At 34.1% G+C, this 25,104-nt stretch overlaps 1 protein-coding gene across 2 annotated transcripts in view; it reads left to right on the top strand.

Annotated features, from left to right (window-relative positions):
* The window catches only part of USH2A (usherin), an 801,896-nt gene that overhangs the window by 96,335 nt on the left and 680,457 nt on the right, over nt 1-25,104 (top strand). For both annotated transcript variants that reach the window (XM_050780510.1, XM_050780502.1), the window contains 5 exons: nt 7,379-7,442; nt 9,425-9,719; nt 10,677-10,861; nt 11,365-11,586; nt 13,041-13,134. In XM_050780510.1, coding sequence (XP_050636467.1) covers nt 7,379-7,442; nt 9,425-9,719; nt 10,677-10,861; nt 11,365-11,586; nt 13,041-13,134 — 860 coding nt within the window. The remainder of the gene's footprint in view (nt 1-7,378; nt 7,443-9,424; nt 9,720-10,676; nt 10,862-11,364; nt 11,587-13,040; nt 13,135-25,104) is intronic.

Raw genomic sequence — 25,104 nt, forward strand, 5'->3', positions numbered from 1 at the left:
TGTTTGGTAGAATTTGCCAATGAAGGTATCTGGTCCTAGGCTTTTCGTTGTGGAAATTTTTTTAAAAATTACTAATTTGATCTCTTTGCGTGGTATAGATCTATTCAGATTGCTGATTTCTTCTTAAGTCAGTTTATATAGTTTGTCTGTTTCTTGGAATTTGTCTATTTTATCTAGGCTGTCTAATTTTTGTCATACAGTTGTTCATAGGATCCCTTATGATCCTTTTTTGTGTCTGCAAAGTCAGTTCTAATTTCCCTTTTTTTATTCAAGATTTTAATCATTTGAGTCTTCTCTTTTCTTGGCTACTCTAGTTGAATGTTTGTCAAATTTGTTGATAATTTCTAAGTATCAACTTTTGTTGGTTTTCTTGTTGTTTTCTATTCTCTATTTTATTTGCCTCCTCCAAGTTTATAATTTCCATTCTTCTGCTAGCTTTAGGATGAGTTTGCTTTTCTTTTTCTAGTTTCTTAATGTAGAAGGTTAGGTTATTGATTTGATAATTTTCTCTTTAAATATAAGTGTTTACAGCTCTAAATATCGCTTTAAACGCTACTTAAATCCCATAAAGTGTGATACGTTGCATGTTCACTTCCATTAATCTGAAAGGGTTTTTAAATCTTTTTGTAATTTCTTCTCTTATAATTAGTTATTAGGAGTGGGTTAATTTTCACACATTTGTTAATTTTACAAATTTCCTCCTGTTAGTGAGTTCTCATTTTTTCTATTGTGATCCAAGAATATACTTTGCATAATCTCAGTTATTTTAAATTTATTGAGACTTGTTTCATGGCTTATAAATAATCTATCCTGGAGAATGTACCGCATGCACTTGAGAAGAGTTTTTATTCTGTTTTTGTTGGGTGGAGTGTTCTGTGGATGTCTGTTAAGTCCAATTGGTTTATAAAGTCATTCAGGTCTTCCATTTCTGTTTATATTCCGTGTAGTTGCTCTCTCCATGACTGAAAGTAGGATATTGAAGTCTCCGCTATTGTTGTTAATTGTGAATTTTTCTCTTTAAATCTTTAAATTTGTCATTTTTACTGTTGTTAGACATATACATGATTATAATTGTTCTACTTTCCTGATGGATTGATATCTTAAAATATCCTTGTCTCTACTAACAATTTTGTCTAAAGTCTATTTTGTCTGATGTTAGCATAGGAGCTCAAGCCCTTTTTTGGTTATTGTTTGCGTGGTGTATCTTTCTTTTCATTCTGTAACATTCACTCTATTTGTTTCCTCAAATGTAGAGTTTGTCTCTGGCAGAACTCCTATAGGGGGTCATGTTTGTTTGTTTTTCCATTTTGTAAATATCTACTTTTTGATTGAAGTGCTTAAGCCACATACATTTAGCACAGTGACTGATAAGGTAGTTACAATGTCACTTTGCTGTTGGTTTTTTAAAATATGATTTATGTCTTCTAAGTTTCTCTATTCTTCTATCACTGTCTTCTTTGAGTTAAAAAGTTACTTTCTAGTGTATAATTTAATACCCTTGTCATTTATTCTACTATGTTTGTTGCCCAGGATGTTATCATTAGCATCTTAATTCATAAAAATCTAATTCAAATTAATACCAATTTAATTTTAAGAGTATACAAAATTTTACAACTATATAATTTTTTTCCCTCTGCTTTCTTTTGTGCTGTTATTGTCTATGGAGATTTTTTTATTGGATGCCCATCAATACAGATATATAATTATTGCTTTATAAATTATAGTTATCTTTTAAAACAAATGTGAGAGAGAAAAAGAATTACAGTAAAAATTCATTTATATTCTTTTTAAATATTTACCTATTTTATTACCTTTATAGGTACTCTTTATTTCTTCATTCAGATTACATTACTTTCTAATATCCTATTATATCAGCCAAAAGGACTTCTTCTGGTATTTCTTGTAGAGCAAGTCTGATAGTGATAAAACCTCACAATATTTCTTTATCTGGGAATGTCAATTTATCCTGCATTTTTGGAGAGTTTTGCTGGAAAAAAAAAGTTCTTGGTGCACGGTTTTTTTAGGACTTTAAATATGTCATTCCACTCCCTTCTGGATGCCATGGTTTCTTCACAGGAAATCTGTGGTTAATATTATTGAACATCCCATGTAGGAGATAGTCTTTTCTCACTTGTTGCTTTCAAGATTTTCTCTTTGTCTTTGTCTTTCAACAATTTGATTTTTAATGTGCTTAGGGTGTGGATATCTTTGAATTTATCCCACTTGCAGATCATTGAGCTTCTTGGATGTGTAGATTAATAGTTTTCTTCAAATTTGTGAAGTTTTTAGTAATTATTTCTCTAAATATTCTTTCTGTCCTTTTACCTCCTTTCTGAAACTCCCATTATGCCTATGTTGGTACTCTTGATAGTGTCCCACAGCTTTCTGGGGCTCTGTTAATTTCTCAACATTCTTTCTCTTTCTATTGCTCACACTGAATAATCTCAATTGACCTGTATTCAAGTTTACTAATTCTTCCCTCTGATCATTTAGATCTGCTAGTGAGCTCCTCTAGTGAATTTTTCAATTAAAAGTTTTCTATTTCTTTTTTCTCTTTTAAGGATTTGCAAAGCCCCTATGGACATGATGTTTCACGTCTTCTCCTTTTAATTATTTTGGATTGTTTGTTGTTTCTTCTGACTGTTGTTGCTGCCTGGGTCAACTGCAATGTTAAGCAGTTGCCACTGATTATTTTTAACAAATAATTGTTTTAAACAAATAGAGTAAATGCTGTTTCCAGTGGATGAACTCTGAGTCAATTCAAGCCTTACTAGTGGGACTTTCCATGGTACTTCCAGGCAGATTGAATAATGACAATCATCTGAGGATAGAGCTTTGAAACAACTCTACTCCCATTCTGATCCTCTAGTGGTAACTAGGTTGCTGGTTTTTACCCTGATTGCAAACTGTTCATTTTCAAGGCTCCCAGTGAGTGGCAGAGAGGAGTATGGGAATAGGAAAGCTAAGATGCCATAGAACATGTTGTTCTTATCAATATTAAGCCATTTAAAAAATAAAAACTCTCCACGTTGTTGCAAGTCTTTGGTTTATTTCCAGAATTCTCAATAAGTTGATATGATATTCTTTGCCAGTGTTCCCATTGCTTTTATGGCAGACAGAATCTGCCATTGTTTTCACTCTGCCATTGCTGATGTCCTTTTATTCGCTTCCTCAATGTCTTTTTTTAATAGTTTTTAAAAATAGTTTTCACCTACATACATTGCCATAACTTATTAGATTTATAACTAATGTTTCACATTTTCAGTGCTAATAAAAATAGTATTTAAAAGTTTTAATTTCCACTGGTTAATCACTAGTATATAGAAATTAAATTATTATGTATTTAACTTCTATCAAACAAAATTAACCAATTCACTTGTTATTTCTAATAGCTTTTATGTACATTCATGGAAAATTTCTGAGTAGACAATTATGCTATCTGCAAATAGAGAATTTATTTCTTTCCTTCTGATTGTTGTGACATTTGTTTACTTAGCCTTATTGTCTGTTTTTACCCTGATTAAATGTTGGATTACTTAGTCAGTTTTCCCATTTTACTAACTTTGTTGTGCCATCCAGTTGTAATGCATAACAACTTCTCTCCAGTCATCACCTGTCTATTTTCTGACTAGACAACTATGAAGTCTTTCTTGTATGAGTCATGTCTATTTCCTTGATCAATTTATATAATTTAGACATATCTTTGCTGTATGAATATTTTTCAAAGAAGAATTTTATGGAATGTTTATTCCAATGAATATCTGTTGTTAAAACATTGGCAGGTAGCAAAGGAATAAGTAATATTTATTTCTATGACCGTCCTTGAAATATTTGATAGCATTCTCACCTCAAATTGTAATTCTCTTATTTGGGATGGATGATTCACATTAACTCCAGGTCTTTAGAAAGCTTGCTGTAACTCTTATTTAAGAAGAATTCCTTCAAATACGAATTCTTTAGCAATGGATATGATTGCAAACTCCAAAATTTAAAACTAAAATGGTTTTTAAAGGTTATAAAACCCAGCCCCTTTATTTTATAGATAATAAAATAGATTTCATTATTCCTCTGCAGCAGAGCTTCCCTTTAGCTATTATTAAAATATAGGGAGTGAATTCTAATTTATCAGCATTGAAAGGTACACCTCCACTTCTAATACCCGGTCTGACTGCCAACATTTTTCACACATATGACTGTAATATCCACCTAACTGGCCTCTTGGCTTCTGCTCTTGTCTTCCTATATTCTAGTCTCAGAACTTTTGAATAATCCTGAGATCACATCACTCCTCTTCTTGAAACCCTCCAATGGTTTCCCATTTTACTCAGACTAGAAATCAAATTTCTTACAATAGGCTATAAGACTTTGTATGTATAACAATTTGTACCTCCATCCTCCCTCTTCCCCAGCCAGCTACTTGTCTGACCTAACCTTCTAATAACCTCCCCTCTTTTATTCTGCTCTAGGATGCTAGCTCCTTGCACCTCCTCTAACATGCCAAGCATACTGATTTAGAGGTCTATGTGCTTATTAATGCCTGCCTGGAACATTTTTGCCCCTAGATATACATATGACTCATTCCCATTCCCCTGTCAATGCCACATTCTCAATGAGGCCTCTCTTGAACATAATATCCCCACTAAAATCCAGCCATGCTTTCCAACCTGCTCTAATCCTTCTGTTTTTCATAAAATATATAGCATTCCAATATACTATATGAATTACTCATTGATTATGTTTATCTACGTGAATGCAAGCTCCATAAAAGCAAGGGTATTTTGTTGTTGTTGTTAACTGATTGTACCTTTGGCACTCGTGAAAGTGCCTGGCACGTTATAGGCTTCCAATAAATATTTGTAAATGAATCAATACGTAAAAGAATGAAGCTACCCTGACATTTAAAGCCATGGTTCAGGCTTTAGCAACATCACAGTGTTCATCAGTTTTGCTGTCTTTCAGTTATAGTAAGTCTTTCAAAATTATGAATGGCTAGCCCCTGTTTGTTATGATCTGGGTTCTTTGAGATAGAACATTTCCCTAAAGGTTCTATATAAAACATTTTAGACAATATTTTATCCTGAGAAAGCAAATTGGATAACAGGAAATACAGGTAATTTTTTTTTCTCCTTGATAGCTCATTATGTTGACAAAAATAGAAAATGAAGACTGTCAGTTTTCTAGGACTGCCATGCAAAAGTACCGCAATCTGGGTGACTTCTCCCAGAAAGAGAATGCCTAGGACTATAGGGGGACACAGAAAGTTCCCCACAGGGAGTATTTCAAAGCTGAAACATTAAGGGCTGTATGAGGCAGAAAAATTGGAAGCAGAGGCAAAATTGCAACCTTAGGACTAAGAGAGCTTGAAGGTTGTGGGGCATTAAAAATTCATGCTGTAGATTAGCAGTGTGGGGTGTAAAGGATATTAGGAGAGGAAGAACTAAGCATGGTTAGGGATAGGTGAAGGTAAAGAACAAACAGAACACAGGCCCAGCTTCCTTTATTCTTGGCAGACAATACTATCTCTTACCTCACAAAGAAAATTTATGCTATAAGGAGTGACTTTCCTATTTGTCTTTCCTACTCCCCGAACAAAAGCATAGGCACATAATGGCTTTGCTGTATTTGCATTTATTCTTCTCATCTTTCTTCTAAGAATGACATGTCCATCTTTCTACCATTCCCTACTTTGTTTAACTTCAGATCCTGTATCTAGGTCAATTGATCATAAATCAAGTTGCCTGAATGGCCAATTAACTGAAAGAATATTTTACCATGTTTTCTTATTTCTTGTAACTAATTATAATTTTTAGAACAATCTGTTTTGGAAATCTTGTAAAGATTTCTGCAAAATTTTAGTAGATTTTGTTTTGTGTTTGTAACACCACTTGGAAGAACAATTCTTTGCACTTGTGCCAGTTGCCTGTTTTAGGACAGATAAAGTAGAGAAACTCTCCCTATGGGAAAGTCAGAGCAGGAAGCTGCCTAGAGCACATCTTCTTGTGGGCCTCAGCTCATGGGGTGTGTGGAAGATTGAGACTAATGGGTAGAAAGGGAGAGCCTATATGTGTATTTTTCTTAGAATATATCAATAGAGAATATACTAATGAAGAAATATTTTTATATATATATAATATTTTGATTATTTTCTCAAATATATTATTTAGTATAAATACAACATGTAAATATATGAATATACACAAATATATGCATACACACACTCACACACAGACACATACTCTTTTTAGGCTCCTGAGTCTCACACTTTGCTTGTGAGTTTCTTTCTGATTCTGAGATCACTATCTCAGACTATTTTGTGTGCTAATTCTCCTCTCCATGTTTTATTCATCAGCCATATCCTCACTCTGTCCCAGTTTCCTCCAAGCAATCACCAAGGAGCAGCAGAAAACATAAATCAAACATTCTTTAAAACTTTATCAAGACAGAGCAAAAACTGAATAGTTAAAATAAAAAACACAATGGGAAAATGATCATTTGATGAATTTAAATTCCTCCAATTTTTAAAAAAACTATTGAAATAAACAATTATTGAAATACATTTTGTTATTGAAAATATAACAAAAAACTGAGAGTTGTTAGTTTTTCTACTTTATTCTGTCCCTACTCTCTTGGGCTTATTTGTCTTAGTAAGTTCTGAATAAATATTTGCCAAACAAATAAAATAATACCATGTGTATTAAGGTTGATAGCTACATTTGCCTTGAAACGTCACCTAATTCAAAGTAGATTGGTCTTTGAACCTGGTTTTCTTAGAAGAATTTTCCTGAGGCAATAAAATTCTGAGAGTGAACTATGATACTATTGATATATGTGAATGACACAGAATCCACAAGTAGGAAGTCTTCGATGAGTCCTCATTTGGAGATTTTCTAGAACAGACATTAATTTAACTTTAGAGAGGACCCAAACAGATAGCCTGGAGCTTGGAGCTAGAACACGCGGGATGTGAGAGTTAGAAATCTTCCTTTTGGCATTGCAAATACTTTGGAAATCGCAATCGGAAGCAGATGACAATCAAATTTAGGGCTGATGAGATAATATATTTATGGATTTATAAACTAGAGAGAAATCTGACTTGGGAAGGGACTTCTGGTGAAAACCATGAGTTTGATCAAGAAATAAGTTGACCAAAGTATTCACTTTGACTTAAGTCCTCCAATGTTCATGGAGATAACTATGATTATTTTTGTTATTCTTGTGGAATTAGCAAACTAAAGATAGATCTGTAAATGTTTCTAAGGGCAGTGACATAAATATCTTTCTAACCTTAACATCTTCAAAGGAATATCACTTAAATACTTGTCAGATATTGCTTGGTAAACAGAGACTTCTTATATTATGTACGTGTATGTATTTGCAGGTTTAGAGCAGTTTGTCGGAAGAATGCAAGATTTTCGATTATACCAAGTGGCACTTACAAACAGGTAAGCAGCTGCTGCATTGTAAACTTCAAGAACCATAAGGATAAATGCTGAATTCACTTAAATAAGAATACCATGTAGATTATACCATTTTTTATCTTTATAGCATTTGGCAAACTTCACCTAATTAATGTTTACAGTGTTTGCTTTGGCTTAGTCTATGGTTGTTATTCACTAGTGCTACTCTTGGGGAACTCCTTGTAATATGAAATTGATCACATTTTTTCCTAAGGATTTTCTGTAAGAAAACTTGATATTTGAAAATTTTATAAAATTTGTGATACATTGTTTAAATTTTCTATATGAAGTAGTTTCTATTAATAATAATTGAGAAACTTCTATATCTGCCTTTTAAAATTGGTTTGTTGACTTTATACCTACTAGAGAATGTAGAACAATAAACATGATTAATTATTTTGATATATGGGAAATTCTCAAGAGACTGGTCTATTAGACTTGGAGACAAGAAGAATGAGCATTTGAAGTATTGTGATATATTTTTCTATTTTCAGTGAACAAATAATTATATAGACTCAGGCTAGCTTTAATGTTATTTCCTTATCTTGAGAGTAGATAGGAAATCTTTCTTAGGGCCTCTTAAAGGCACGCAGAATTTTTAAAAATTTAAGTGAAATTCTGCTTAGGATGCCTTTGAACTTTCTTCTTCAGCTTATGATATCATGGTATAATAGTATATTGTTGTATGGATGAGTTGATCTTATTTATTTCTATAAAAATCAAAAAGAAGAATGTTCATTCTTATTTCTTCAAGGCAGATGTAAATTAGTGTGGTGGGTTTCCAAATGAAAAGACTAGCCCTTGTAAATTTAGAAACATTGCTTTGCTGTGGCTCTTAGTCCATGGCAGATTATTAACAATATAAACATTCTTTCTTACCAGTCTATATAATCAAGGTATGCCTCAATAAAGGGTGACATAGCCCTGGAACACAGTGTTAGGTGTATTTACTACCAACAGCCTTACTATATTTTAGATCACCTTTGTCTAAAATGCCGAAGGCCAAGGTTATCGTAATTCTTTGGGAATAAAGTTTTTCCTTGGGAGTGAAAGATTTTATACTGGATTCTATACTGGTGGCTTTTGGTCCCATTCAAAACTTGGTATCAGTTGAAAAGTATTGATGAGATTTAAAGAAGGTATGACTTCATGTGATTTAATGAATGGAAAAGCTGCCTGACTCCTTCATTGCTCCACTGGGGTCTGAGAGGAAAAGCCTGGTTTCTCTGGTAAGACCTTGGTTACTAATTTTGGCCTACCTGAAATGTCTGGGAAGGTGCTATGTGGAAGAATGCCTATAAATAGAATGACTAATTCTGGTCTAGAGCAAGTATATTGCCCTTAATGGAAAAATTAAATATATCTACCTGGAATTGGCATTCTTCTTTGACTGTTGGCAGCCGCCATATGATCTCAAGCCATTGAAGCATTACAGGATGTCAGGATCTGTACTGATGAGTCACAGGAAACCACTGACAAATGGCCTTGGCCTCAGTCCTTCACTTAAAACAGAAGCAGATAAGATGATACTTGCTTTCATACCTCTTTCCCATGGATGAACTGAAAACATTATCTATAACTCTCATTATTTTCCATATATTATTGTTCACTCTCAGTAGTTAGTTTAGCAACCTAAGTAAATGTGACCTTTCTATTTTATCACAAATAGACACAGTAAAATATTGTGGTATTTATTTAAGTATCTTAATAATCAGACAAGGGCATATGCATGCTTCTTGATATAAATAAAAAGTTAATATTAAAATGTGCTGGTTTTGATATACATTTATGATAATGAATTTGTTTATTTGGCCAAAGATAAGCTGTATTTTATGTTTCATGCATAGAATTATTAAAGCTAAATGGATACTCATGAAAGCACTAAACGAGTGACATTCAAACACCTCTTAGAAGTTCTATTACTTTTAAGCTCTTTGTCCTTACAGTCTCCCTCTTGACTCCCACAGAGAGATTCTGGAAGTGTTTTCTGGAGATCTTCTCAGATTGCATGCCCAATCACATTGCCGTTGCCCTGGCAGCCACCCGCGGGTCCACCCTTTGGCACAGCGGTACTGCATTCCTAACGATGCAGGAGACACAGCTGATAATAGAGTGTCACGGTTGAATCCTGAAGCCCATCCTCTCTCTTTTGTCAATGATAATGATGTTGGGACTTCATGGGTTTCAAATGTGTTTACAAACGTTACACAACTTAATCAAGGAGTGACTATTTCAGTTGACTTGGAAAATGGACAGTATCAGGTAATTAGAAACAATAAGTTGTACATTAATTTCCTGTGGTTTTTACAACAAATGCCCACAAACTTCATGTCTTAAAACAACAGAAATGTATTCCCTAACAGTTCTGGGCACCAGAAATATGAAATCAACATGTTGGCAGGGCTACACTCCCTTCAAAGTTTCCAGAGGGGGATCTCTCCTTGCCATTTGCAGCTCTAGGTGGCCCTTGGTGTTACTTGACTTGTGGCACCACAACTTCAATCTCTGCCTCCATTTTCACATGGTGTCCTTCCTTGTTTCTCTGTGAGCATCAATTATCCCTTTTCTTTATCTTGTATAAGGCCCACCCTATTAAACCCAGGATGATCTAATATTGACATCCTTAATTATACTGCAAAGACCCTATTTACAAATAAAGTCACGTTTACTGGTTTGGACAGTGGTACTTGGACATATCTATTTGGGAACACAATTCAACCCACTAAAAGGTGAAAACTGAACTAGGCAATTGAACATTACCTCAATAAAGTAGTGTATTATAATGTATACAATAAAAATATCTAAAAGACAACATATAGGGCCTTATGTTTGAGATTTGTATCAAAATGATATTTATGAAATGTTGAAACTAAGTTCTTTTTATTAAGTAGCAAAAAGTAATACAAACTAAGGTGCTTTTTCTAAATTACTTAAGACTATATATATGAGACATTTATTTCATAGATGTAATGTTCTTGTTTATGTTTTTATTTGCATGTTGATTTATAAAATCCTTGAACAAATGAACAGATATACAATTATAGAATGTGCTGCTTTTACCATAGGGCTATGAAGTTTCTGGATGTCTAATACATATTTGATCATTATAATAATGACAAAGCGAGCCAATATATACGAATCTAACATTTCCATGGTTTCATACATACTGATGAGTTACACTTAAAACTTTAATTACATTAATTAACTTTCCATTTTCAGGTGTTTTATATTATCATTCAGTTCTTTAGTCCACAACCAACGGAAATAAGGATTCAAAGGAAGAAGGAAAACAGCTTAGATTGGGAGGACTGGCAATATTTTGCCAGAAATTGTGGTGCTTTTGGAATGAAAAACAATGGAGATTTGGAGAAACCTGATTCTGTCAACTGTCTTCAGCTTTCCAAGTATGAATATTTTTAAACAATTAATTTAATAGACTGGTTAAATTAGTCTTAATTTAAGACTGATTGGTTACATTAGTCATAATGTACAAGTAAGCTAGCTCTCTAGACTGGTAGAGACTTCCCTTCACCACCAGCTTCCTTGAGGCAGATTCTCCTAAGTCTTATCCCTAAATTGGGTTTGAAACTATCTTTAAAGTTCTTGTAAAATACATTAGAGTGACTCTTATTTCAATCTCACTGGTGTTTCACAATCTGATTTTCAGATTGTTTAGCAAGTTATCTATGTTAATGGAATTTTCATTATGTTTTCAAGGAATTGTTTTAGTGTGGTTTTCAATTATAATCCTGTATTGTTTGCATGTGAAATGTATGGAATATACTTTTACTAGAAAGAATAATTTAAGCTTTTATTGATGCTGTGTAGTAATTTCTCAACATTTTGATTTCTGTTTTGCCAAAAATGTGAATAGATTTTCATGACATCAAATTTATTTCATTAACAGTTTTACTCCATATTCCCGTGGCAATGTCACATTTAGCATCCTGACACCTGGACCAAATTATCGTCCTGGATACAATGACTTCTATAATACCCCATCTCTTCAAGAGTTCGTAAAAGCCACGCAAATAAGGTTTCATTTTCATGGGCAGTACTATACAACTGAGACTGCTGTCAACTTCAGACACAGATATTATGCAGTGGACGAAATCACCATTAGTGGGAGGTATTATTATGAATTTTGTTTTCAACAAGGTTTTTGTCATACTTATTGTCTTAACAGCACATTAAGATTTCAGAGCAAGCCAGATTTCAAGCTTTACGTTTTGAAATGATTTCACACTCTAAGATTTTAGGAGATCTGTGTGTGAGTCTTTTCTCTATATAACATTGTTGAGTGTGTGTGAGTGTGTGTGTGTGTGTGTATGAATTGATTTTCAAAAGCTGTTGCTTTTAGAAGCTATGACACTCTGAATCTGACTTAGAAATGATTTATCCAGTATTTTACTTGATTTGTTCTGGAATATAATTTTCAAATATTCTCGAAAACAAAGAGTTGGAGCTGGATTTGGAGTTTTAACTATACTACCAGAGAGTTTTTAATACAGATCTTGGTCTACCTGAGTTCATAGTGCACAGTTCCATGGGGAATACTTGTTTTTCTTTAGTGGAAAGAGCTAATGTGCCCTAAGTAGTTTATAAATGTCTGATCATAATTGAGAACATGACTCATGATATTTAAAAAGAAATGATAGCTGCAAACCTAGGCAGCATACTGTCTAATATAGAAATGTACATATAGACTATATTTAGAATGGGTTGTTCTAGAGGAACGATAGGCCTTGTGAATAAAATATGTCTTCAAAAGCAGACCAAAATACCAGTATAGAAGCATTGTTTGTTTGCTAAGTCATAGCATAATGAACAAAGCAATACTGTTAAATATTCATCATCTAACTTTGGAAAAAAAGAACAAAAAATTTGAAATACGTTAACTGCATTCTGCAGTTTGTCAACTTTGTATTCTTTTTTTTTTTTTTTTTTTTTTCTTTGACAGGGTTTTGCTCTGTCAGCCAGGCTGGCATGCAATGGCATAATCATGGCTCACTGCAACCTCAACTTCTGGGCCTCAAGTGATCCTCTCATCTTAGCCTTCCAAGTAACTGGGACTACAGGCATGTGCCACAATGCCCAGCTAATTTTTTTTTTCACTTTTTGTAGAGACATGGCTTTGCCATGTTGCACAGGCTGGTCTCAAACTCCCAATCTCAAGTGATCTACCCGCCTCAGTCTCCCAACGTGCTAAGACTACAGGCGTGAGCCACCATGCCCAGCCTGAACTTTATATTCTTAACTGTATTTTAAATAGTTTAGTAAATGCCTTCCCTTTGTACATGGTTGGTATAGATACAAAAAATTCCATTCCCCTTTAAAGGTTGGCTTGAACATTATCTTTACAATACAGTGGTTTGGATATTGGTGACAGTTCTTCTGATATTTCCAGATAAATTAAAAACTTGTACAGATATCCACACGATTAAGGAGGAACTGATTTTGTATCAATTAAATATACAAAAATCTTCCCTGTTGAATTCACACAATGTGTATAGGCCTAGGACCTTAAATACATTCACAGTTGAGTTAGTGTTCCTTAGGAGTGTGTGATGCTCATGTTTGCAGATGTCAGTGCCATGGTCATGCCGATAACTGCGACACAACAAGCCAGCCATATAGATGTCTCTGCTCCCAGGAGAGCTTCACTGAAGGACTTCATGTGAGTTCTATTTTATGCATGGAAATCTTAAAAAAAAAAATAGTAGAGATGGCGACTATAAATTCTATGAACTTAATTTTGGCCTAACAAATGAAAATAAATTTAAAAACTGATATGAACTTAAAACGTCAATTATTGCAGAGTTTTTGTAAAGAAAAGTAACAGCCATCAATTAAGTTGAAATTGTATTTTTAAAAAATAATTTCGACCAGAGAAATGACAACTGAAACCAAACGCTAAGGTTTCTTCTTTATCTTTTGTTTTTCTTTCTTTGTTTCATCAGCATTATCATATTTTTAAAATAATTTTTAATGTATCTGGATAGCATGGCACTAAACAAAAAATAGTTTGATTCTTACTAAAGGGTATTTATACAAACGTATCAATAAACAAGAAAAGCATCTTTAGATGCAGAACAATTTTTATGTATTTATGTGAATCAAGGTTCAGTTATTGCTAATATCAGGCATTTTAATTAATTGAAAATCGGTAGTAAAATGATTTATGAGTTATGGTTACTGTAGTTTTCTGTGATGGTCAGGGGAATTCCATAGTTGACGTGGAATTTTAGCTTCATCTTTAGGGGAAAGAGGTAAGTGGAAATAAAATCAAGAAACATTTGTTGGTAGGAATATCTAGCAACAACATCAGAAATAGCTGATATGAAAGAGGGTTCAGCAGCAGTAACAATTATACCAATAATGACAGTAGATAATATAGACTCTTCAGTAAATATGTTTGAGACAACTGGCTGCTAGTTTGCAAGAAAATAAAGTTAGAGTTCTACCTGATGGTATGTACAAGAATGTATGTGGCTTAAACTATTAGTGAAAAATAACTATAAATATATTAAAATAAAGATTAGAAGAATACTTACATATCTTAAGTTGAGGGCTTTTATTAGATAAGCAAATGAAATACAAACAGAAACAAACATCTGGAGCTATGAAGGAAATTAATGACACATTCTGTTACATAAACATTTAAAATTCTACACAGTGCAAGGGTTAGCATAAATGAAATGTAGTGACAATTACATGGCTTGTTAGGAAATGTTTATATCATATTAACAGGTAAACAGTTAAGATTCCTAATACACAAGCGTTTACAAAATACTAAGAAAAATATAACAGTCTGATAAAAATGAGCAAATAGATGAACAAGCAATTTACAAATGAACAAATTATACTTTTAATGAACACATAAAAGGTTACCCAACCTCAGTTTTAATCAAATTCAACAATTGTTTTTAATATTTCAAATTAGTAGGAAATATAAAGATTGGTAACACTTAGTACTTGTGAGAATATAACCTTTAACACATCACTGATATGATTGCCAATTAATGCAATAGTTTCGGGGACAATTTGTCCACCTCTGCTAAAATTAAATTTTCAAATATAGTGAACTACATTATGTAATTGCTGTCATTCTAAAAAGCAGTTTTTCAATGACAAGTGTATGGAATGGTGTATTAGTCTGTTTGCATTGCTATACAGGAAGACCTGAGACTGGGTAAATAGTAAAGAAAAGATATTATTTGGCTCGTGGTACTCCTGGCTATACAAGCATGGTGCCAGCATCTGCTTGGTTTCTAGTGAGGCCTCAGAAAGCTTACAATCATGGCAGAAGGCAAAGCCAGAAGCCAGGCTCTTTTAAACAGCCTTGTCTAAACAGTCATGAACTAACAGAGTGAGATCTCACTGCTGAAGGGAGGGCACTTCATGAAGGATTCACCTCCATGACCCAAACACCTCCCACCAGGCTCACCTCCAACACTGGGGATCACATTTCAACATGAAATTTGGAGGGGACAAACATGCAAACTATATCAAATGCTTATAGTTCTATCATTTTTGTTACATAAATATAGGCTTAAATGTTAGTGCATTTTAGCTTTTCAGATGGTAGCACTGTCTCATACACTCATGTATGACTTGTAAACATCTCTGCCTCTTGGACCTTGCCCTACACTTGTGTTTTAGTTAGTTACTTCACTTCTCTGTGCAGTTATTTTAGGATATTATAAAGCATCTTGCTTTTTAAAAAACCATCTGTAAAGGTTTTGGCAAACTCCATTTCTGTCTTCTGATTCTTACTCTGATCTAATTTGCTTTTGACTGTAACATTAGTGAGAATAGTTCAATGGCAAGAATATTATCTATAATGCAGACTTTCTCTGGCACATTTAAAATGTGGTCCCACTCCTCAGTTTCAACTCAGAGTCTTTGATTTAGTTACGGCCTACTTTCTTTCTTTCTATGTGCTCAGACCAAAATTTCCATGTTCTAATTTAGATATCCTTTTGAATTAATTTTCTAGATCACTGCTTTATATACATGTAGTCCTCATCATTAGTCAATACTTGTGTTAAAAGAAGAAATATTTTATGGTTTTCTTTTGGATTTCCAATGTCTAGAGTCTTTGCATTTGATTTGATTAGTATGAGAAAAAATCTTTTAGAAGAACTAATTTTAATATGCTTGATTGTATGGCTTATCATATTGTCACAGAAATGAAATTAATTGGATTAACTTGATTGATTCACTCTTTACTGGGCCATAATTGTGTGTTTAAATTTTTGCAAATTTTATTTGTTCTATTTTAAAGTTAAAGTAACATTTATTATATTTTTCTACTGTCTCCTTTTGGTCCCTTAAGATGGACACTTACTTCCTTATAATCAGTGATTTGTTTCATTAACCTTGTCCTCTCCTCCACAAAGCCACAAATACCCCAATTAAAAAACACTTTGGGATGAATTCAGTAGGGCACCTTGAACTGAATATATCTAGTATTTGCAAGCTACAGTTTGGCTAATACCTTCATATGATATGTTCTCTTCTGAACTTCTCTTGCTTTCTGTTGACTAGTCAGTTGGTGTTAGTCTCTCTCATTTGCTTTTGATGTCCTGTCTTGTTTTTTCTTTCTCTCTCTTTAATTGCTCACAGTTAAGTGTTCGATATTTTCTGATTCTTGGATGATTTCATGCTTCCTCTTAAAAATAGAGCCATTAAATGAATGAAGGCTCATGATTGGTTTCAGAAGTCAAGTTGGGATTTTCAGACTTGGTCTCAGGTGGTGACTGTTGGATTATGAACTAGTGAAATAATTAACTATAATTTGGATTGAGAATACATTTTAATGCTTCTTATCTAGACATTAAGTACCCTTTGAAAACAAAAATGAAAAAGTAGACTTTTTGTTATTTTCCTCCTTGACATATTTTGATAATTTATGAATTTAGCCATAAATTTTAAAAAGCAAGAAATATAATTTACTTAGCAAAGTTTGGCAAATGCAGCTGCAGGGAAAAAGTCAATAGACTGTTAAGTTGAATGATTTCTCAGTCCTGTGATATTTTCAACAATGTATTGAAAATGAAAAATGATTTTATAGAAGCATTAATAGGCATGACATTCTCTTTTGTTATCATTCAAAGTATTTTAATACATGCAGGGACTTACGTGTCTGAGAAAAGTTGTCTTACAGTAATTTGAAAATATACCTATTCTAATGCTTTTCATGTTGTTCTACTTTTTAAAAATAATACGTTTTAATATAAGCCATTCATTTCCTATTGGAATCCATGTTCTTTTTAAAGACCTGGACATAATCCAAAAAGAATGTCTTCAATTCCACAGTATTGTGCTATCCATTAATAATATTACTCAATAAACAGGGCTTTTGTGAATTATATTACAGACATTTGGCAAACAGATGAAAATGTAAGCACTGAAAATATGCCAGTTCTTGGCAACCGTCTTTCCTATGAGAAAGTATTTTTAGTAGAAGCGAAAATGAATGAAGTAGAGAAAAAGTGGAATGGTGAATTCAGGGGCAGGTTCACATACTTACCCATCCTAAGGAATTTTCCATACAAAATATTCTTCATTTGTTTATAAGGCTTCAGTGTCACAAATTGATGGCTCACAGGTAGAAACAGTGTTTAAACAGTTTTAATTTTCTGCAAGAGTTTTCACTTTAAAATATTTATTTATTCTTCAACTTTTTTTTTTTTGAGAGGGAGTCTCACTCTGTAACTAAGGCTGGAGTGCAGTGGCATAATATTGGCTCACTGCAACTTTGGCCTCTCAGCTTCAAGTTATTATCCTGTCTCAGCCTCCCAAGTAGCTGGGACTACAGATGCACACCAGCACACGTGGCTAATTTTTTTTTTTTTTTTTTTTTGTAGAGATGGTTTTCACCTGGTTGGCCAGGCAGGTCTTGAACTCCTGACCTCAAGTGCTCCACCTGCCTTGGCCTCCCAAAGTGCTGGGATTACAGGCATGAGCCACCACTCCTGGCCCTCAACTTTTATTTTAAGTTCAGGGGAACATGTGTAGGATGTGCAGGTTTGTTACTTAGGTAAAGGTGTGCTATGGTGGCTTCTTGCATAGATCATCCCCTCACCTAGGTATTAAGTCCAGCAACCATTAGCTATTCATCCTGATGCTCTTCCCTCAACCCCCGACCATCCCTAAGAAGCCCCAATGTGTGTTGTTCCCCACCATGTGTCCATGTGTTCTCATCATTCAGATCCCACTTATAAGTGAGAATACGTAGTGTTTGGTTTTCTGTTCCGGCATTGTTTTGCTGAGGATAGTGACTTCCAACTCTGTTCATGTCCCTGCAAGTGATTTATATTCCTGGTAATATATAGTAATGGAATTGCTGGGTCAAATGGTATTTCTGCCTCCAGGTCTTTGAGGAATTGCCACACTGTCTTCCACAATGGTTGAACTAATTTATACTCTCACCAACAGTGTAAAGGTGTTCCTTTTTCTCCGCAACCTTGGAGCTTCTGCACAAGAAAAGAAACTATCGTCAGAGTGAACAGACAACCTATAGAAGGGGAGAAAATTTTTGCAATCTATCCATCTGACAAAGGCATAATATCCAGAGTCTAGAAGGAACTTAAACAAATTTACAAGAAAAAAAACCAAACAACCCCATTAAAAATTGGGAAGGAGCCCTGAGTCAGCGAGTTGTTGCCAGGGGAGGACATGAATATCTTCTTTTGAGAACTGTCTGTTCATGTTCTTTGCCCAATTTTTAATGGGGTTGTTTGTTTGAGAACTGTTCTCAAAAGAAGACATACGTGTGGCCAACAAACATATGAAAAAAAGCTCAACATCACTGATCATTAGAGAAATGCATATGAAAACCACAATGAGATACCATCTCACATCAATCAGAATGGTGATTATTAAAAGTCAAAAAATGACACTTACAAATTTTTAATTCCTCACTTCTCTTAATCAGAATGTAGTCTAACACTGTATCCATTTCCTCCCCTGTCAACAGCTCACTGGCTCAGGGTGGCATTTGCCCCAGCATTTACCCCACTTACAACAGTATCACTCTTCGGTTTGCTACAACAGTCACTACTATATCTGGGCGACCTCACTTTGGTGAATTACCTGGCCTTCAAAGACTTTGAACTTCTGAACCTTGTAAAGCAAAACTGATTGATAGATTGAGACACTGGAAGCTAGAATGCATCATTAGTTATTCTTAGTATAGCAAGACCAGCTGTTCATTGCTATATTCATTGTTAACTCCTATTTCTTTTACCCATTTATAAAAATAAAAACTCACAACTCAAGAATATCTATTAGCAAAGACACTGTTGACTCTGAGATGAAATTAAAGCCATGCTTACTTTTTTTAAAAATTACATTTTTGACATCTAAAAACATTTACCTTGGGGAGCCTCACTGATTCTCCTCTGTACTCTTTGACTAGGAACTCCGATACATTTTGGTATTGTATTGGCAATTTTAAGGGCTTGACTTTAATGTATGATACATATCATAAATAATAATGGCATATTTAACTCATTGAGAATACTTTTAGAATATTTGTCACATTTCTTCCCGAGAATGAAAGAAAGCAGTAAATGCTTAATTTACTAGACCCACTTTAGAACAGATTTAGGGTGAAACAAATCCAAAGCCTAGATGCTATTCGTTAACTTTCATACAGAGTTAAACATTTCAAAGTAGAATTTAGAAATACATGGTATTGAACTTGCATGAATCATTATATATCTCACAAGTTACAAACACGTATGTTATTTATAAATGTTTAATTTTATTTGAATAAAAAGTAGCCACTGTTACTTCATTTTTAAGTCAACTTTTAATTTTGAGATAATTGTAGATTTATATACAGTTGTAAGAAACAATATAAAGACATTTTGTGTACCCTACCAATTGGACTCATGGTAACATCTGCCAAAACTAGTGTTTTTTTTCTTTTTAAATCAAAAGTGTGATTTGTGTGCAATAAAATATAACTACTTAAAAATATATATTTTGATGAGTTTTGGCATATGTGTACCCTGTATAGTCACCATCTCTGTCAAGATATGGAATGTTTCTCTCTCCCAAACATTCTCTTATGCTTCTTTGCAGTCAGTGCTGTTCCTGAACCCCCAATCCCAGGAAACTGCCAATCTTCTTTCTATCAATACAGATTAGTTTTGCCTGTTCCAAAATTTCATAGCATAGAGTTATTTGGTATGTAATATTTTGGTACATAGACTTTTAAATCCCACCTCACTCCCACTTTTAAATCATTCCCTAATTACCTGTGCTGTTAGCTTTACCACAACATAGTATCTCTGGCCCACTTAATCAGAAATCCATTATAAGTATCAAAGCATATATATTAAGCTCATAGGTACAGAATACAAGCTAGGAATTGGAAGCCTGGGTTTATCTGTCAACTAACATATTTGCAAAGCTATAACATATTTATTACTTCTTTTTCTTATCTAGTACTTTCTTTACTTGATCTAAGAGTTCAAGTGTTGAATAGAATCTAGTTTTAAGAAAAGTGTTGTCAGTGGAAACTTGAATCCTTATGAGTTGTCTTTTTCCTTTAATAGCTGCATTTACCTTTTGGGGCTCTGGCCAAGAGTGATGCAATGGCCAGAGTCTCAGCCAGGCACTGGCACTTCATTGGCTACTTAGCTATTCTTTCATCATTTTGTGACATCATTACCTGCAAGGGTAGCCAAGCCTTCACAGAGCAATTTATTAGTAACCATGAACACTTCTTATTCTTTGGCTCTAACTTGTGACCCTTTTAAAACATTAATCATAGACCTTATGAATTAACTACAATCAAACTATCAGTATAAATTTTTGTTAGCTTTATAAATAGCACAGCCAGCTTGAAACTTTTTATATAATAAGCCTTCCTACCACTCAATAATTTGAATGGTGCCAACATCACATTCTAGAATGCTTATTATATAAATGAATATTTCTGTTATTTTTGAAAGTATGTTCCTTTAGAGCACCAAAGTCCAAAAGTATGAATCATCATGACTAATTTGTGTCATATTTATATTATATATCAAGCTTTACCACTGCTTATATTTTCTCTGTTTGTTCACAGATTTTACCCTAAATATATTTCATTTATATTTTAATTTTTGTAATGCTAGTGAATTCATTCATTTTTATATAACTAGCATTCAGACAGTTCATATTATAAGACCAACATTTGATGTACATTCAGTAAGTCAAGGTAAAGAATTTTCTTTCCTCTCTGACATGATGATATTATTAATCTTTGAAAAACACTTGTACTAGTTCTTTCCCTGAGATAGGTATGTGCATAAATGCTTTTAAAATATAAGTTGAAAACATGAAGAAGAGGTTATGAGCATGGAGATAAATTAAGACAGCTTTACAGAAGAAGCAAATAGAGATAGTGAAAATACAAACATAGTAAAAGATGATATTTGAAGGGATAAGAGTAAAGCATTATCTAAAGTTGAGGAATGACATGATTTTTCTGAATCCTGAGTAGGCTAAGAAAAGTAAATACATACATAGATATAATATAATAAATCCAATAGTCACCAAAGAGCAAGCAGCCAGAAAGCCAAAGACAGAGCAGCATCCTAAAAGCAGCCAGAGAGAAAAATATAAAGTGTAAGAAATTAATTTATAAGACACTACTGATATATTTCTCAACAGCCACAATGAAAACCAGAAGACAGCAGAGTAGTGCCTATGCAAAGAGAAAGCAACCAAGATATATGGAATTGTATTTGTGGTAGTACTATCAATTAGAATCAAGAAAGAAAGAATACATTTTTAGTTTACAAATATATATCAATATTATCACCAGTAGACTCTCAATAAAAGAATTTTTAGAGAATACTTTTCATAAGGAGATACAATGCTTCTAGAAAATAGGTCTGGTGTGAAGGAAGGAATTGTGAGCAAGTAAACCAGCAAATATGTGGATAAATATAGAGGAAATTTTACTGCGTTAAATAAAAATGATATTGTATGTAAGAAAAAGTATACAAAGTAGCAGGATACCATTAAAGGGTCATGAAAATAGCATTTAAGAGGAAGGGATAAACTCCAACTTCAGCTCCCTCCAGCCATTCTGTTGTACCTTGGGGTAAGAAGAGCAGTTACTGAGAAATACTTGTAAAATTCACAGCCAATGAGCACAGGGCTCATTAAAAACTCAAAACTAATCCTGGAATCATAGAACAGCGGTCCCCAACCCCTGGACCACTGGCCAGTAGTGGTCTGTGGGCTATTAGAAACTGGAGTGCACAGCAGGACATGAGCAGCTGGTGAGCTATCATTACTGCCTGAGCTCCGCCTCCTGTCAGATCAGCAGTGACATGAAATTCTCATAGGAGCATGAACCCCATTGTGAACTGCACATGTGAGGGATTTAGGTTGTGCACTCCTTATGAGAATTCCTGATGCTTTGAGATGGAATAACTCCATCTCAAAACCATTCCCCATGTCCTGCTTTCACACCTAGTTTGTGGAAAAAATTGTCTTCCACAAAACCGATCCCTGGTGCCAAAAATATTGGGGACAACTGCCATAGAACGCTTTCTCTGCCCTCTCATCTTACCACCACACCATGAAAGTCCTGTTCACCAGAGTTCCCTTTACCCAGTTCATCATGTCTGGATTTCAACAAAAAGTTACAAAGCACACTAAAAGACCAAAAACAAACAAACAAACAACCTCACAGTTTGAAGAGGTAGAGCAAGAATGAGAATGAGACTCAGACATGGAAGGGATATTGAAATTATCGGACGAGGATCTTAAAGCAGCTCTGATGAATATACTAAAGACTCTAATGGAAAAAGTAGACAACATGCAAAAATAGATGGTAATATAAACAGAAAGATAAAAATTCTGACAAAGAAGCAAAAAGAAAAGCTAGTGATCAGGAACACTTTCATAGAAATAAAGAATGCCTTTAACTGGATCATTAATAGTTGGGGACAGCTGAGAAAAGAATCTTAGTTTGAAGATGTGTCAATAGAGACCACCAAAATAGAAAGGTAAAAAGAAAAATGACTGAACAAATAGAGCAGAATATCTAAGAACTGTGGGACAACTACCAAAAATGTAAATACATATAATGGGGAAGAACAAGAAGAGGAAGAGAAAGGAACAGAAGAAATATTTGAAAGAATAATGACTAAGAATTTTTCGTATTCCAAATGCAGAAAAATCAAAGTTACAGGAAAATATTTTAAAAGGAGCCTGGTAGAAAGGGGAACATCTAGCCTATGAAAAAGTAAAGATAAGAATCACACTCTACTTCTCCTCAGAAAGCATGCAGGCAAGAAAAGTGGTTACCTACGTGTTGACAGAAAAAAACAAACACCTAGAATTGTGTATCTTGCAAAATTTTCCTTTAAAAGTAAAGGATAAATACTTTCTCAGACAAACAAAAGACCAGTATACTTTTCTTGCCTTGCAAGAATGTTAAAGGAAGTTCTTCAGAGAGAGAGAAAAAAGGATACAGGTCAGAAAACTCAGATTTATGTAAAGAAAGGAAGAATATTAGAGAAAGAAAAAATAAAATAACGTTTATTTTTCTTATCTTTAATTGATCTAGTAGATACCAGTTTGTTCAAAATTATAATAAGAACAATGTATTTGATTATTATGGCATGTGTGTAGGTGAAATGAATGATAGCAACAATACAAGACACCAGAGGGAGCAACTAGGAATACTTTATTATTATTAGGTACTCATGCCACCCTTTAAGTGGTATCGTGTTATTTAAAAGGCAACTTGGAACTCTCGCATGACATTGTTTTGTCTTGATAGTTCAAGCTCTGCCTGCGGTTCTCGCATCCTCTATGCCAGGTAGGTGTCAGGGGCTGCTCTGGATGTTAACTCTTCCGCCCCATGACTTCCAGTTCCAAAATGGGGGCACAGAAACAAGCTGCCACCCCACAACCCCACCGCGCCCACCCACGCCAAAAAAAAAAAATAATAATAATAATAATAATGAATATACAGTGCTGAGATTATCACCAGAAATTGTCACAATAGTCCAGAACTGAAATAGGAAGATATAACTGTTCCCAGGGCCATAAGGAAGTGAGAAACACCAAGTGGATGGTAAGAGAACCTGATTTTCACATCTGTAGCACTCCTTACCCCATTCTGCCTGACACCAGATATGCAGAAGATTTTCCTCCAACTCACTTTTTTTCTACACCGGAAAAATTGAGATCGAGGTAAACAACCAGCTTCCCCAACCATCCTGGGTTACCGGAAAGAGACCTGTCCTATCCCTGCCTCAACCCACTGGAGGCGTCATGAGTGCCTAATGGGAGACATATTCCTGAAGATGGGCAGAGACAAAGGGGGATGTAGGTCTATCATCCCCAGCCCTGGAAAGTCTGCTCTGTAACTTGGCCAATGGAGACACAAGGTCAGAGTGGCTGCTTGGCAGCACTACGATGCAGAAGGATTGTTTCACAGTTGTCCTCAGCACAAACCCTTAGGCAGCATTCCCATACTGTCAGGATATTCCCTTTGGGACCTCTCTTATTAAGAAGGGCACAATTGGATTGTTTACTGAAGCCAAGGTGAACCTGGGCTTAAAGCGCCCCCTATAGCCCCCTAGAGGAAGCAATTTAGTAGCAAAGACGTAGATTTATGTCCACAAGAAAAACAGCAATAGGAAACTCTGATGTCTTCAAACAGACAAATCAGAGAACCAGGGACTGGCCCTACAAAGACAGTAATATGTGAACTCTCTGACCAAGAATTTCAAAATGCAGTTTTAAGAAAACTCAGTGATCTCCAGTACAACACAGAAAAATAATTCAGAAATTTATTAGAGAAATTTAATAAAGAGATTGAATTTTTGAAAAATCAACCAGAAACCTTGGAACTGAGAAGTAAATTTGCTGAACTGAAAAATTCACTAGTAGCTCTCACAAGCAGAATGGATTGCGCAGAGGAAAGAATCAATGAGCTTGAAGACAGAATATTTGAAAATATATGGTCAGAGGAGAAAAAAGGACACAAAGAAATGAAGATAGCCTATAAGATATGGAAAATTATTAATACCTCAAATGGCCAAATATAAGAATTAGTGGTATTCAAGAGGGAGTTGAACAAGAGGAAGGATTAGAAATCTTATTCAACAAAATAATGACAGAAAATTCCAAAATTTAAAAGTCTACTTGGATTAGTTGTAAATGTATATTACAAACTTTATAGGGCAGCCCCCCAAAAAGTGTAAAAAGGTATAGTTGCTATATTTAATACTTAGAAAGGAAAGAAAATGGAACCATGTAAAAATGTTCAATTAAAACCACAAAAGGTAAAAAGTACATAGAAAACAAGAATAGTATATAGAACAAAAAAGTATATAGAAAACAAGAGCAATGAATAAAAAGTAGTAGATATTAATCCAACTATGCCAGTAACTGAGTGTCAATGGTCTAAATACACCAATTAAAAGAGAGATTGTTAGAATGAATTTAAGAATAAAACCAACTCATTTTATAATGCCAACATTACCCTATACCAACACCAGACAAAGAAATTACAAGAAAAGAAAACCACAGACCAATATCTCTCATAAAAATAAATGCAAAAATTCTCAACGAAATATTCAAAATAAAACTGTACTGAGGAATGTGTAAAAATAAT

The sequence above is a fragment of the Macaca thibetana genome, chromosome 1 (assembly GCF_024542745.1).
Source record: "Macaca thibetana thibetana isolate TM-01 chromosome 1, ASM2454274v1, whole genome shotgun sequence".
NCBI classification, from domain to species: domain Eukaryota; kingdom Metazoa; phylum Chordata; class Mammalia; order Primates; family Cercopithecidae; genus Macaca; species Macaca thibetana.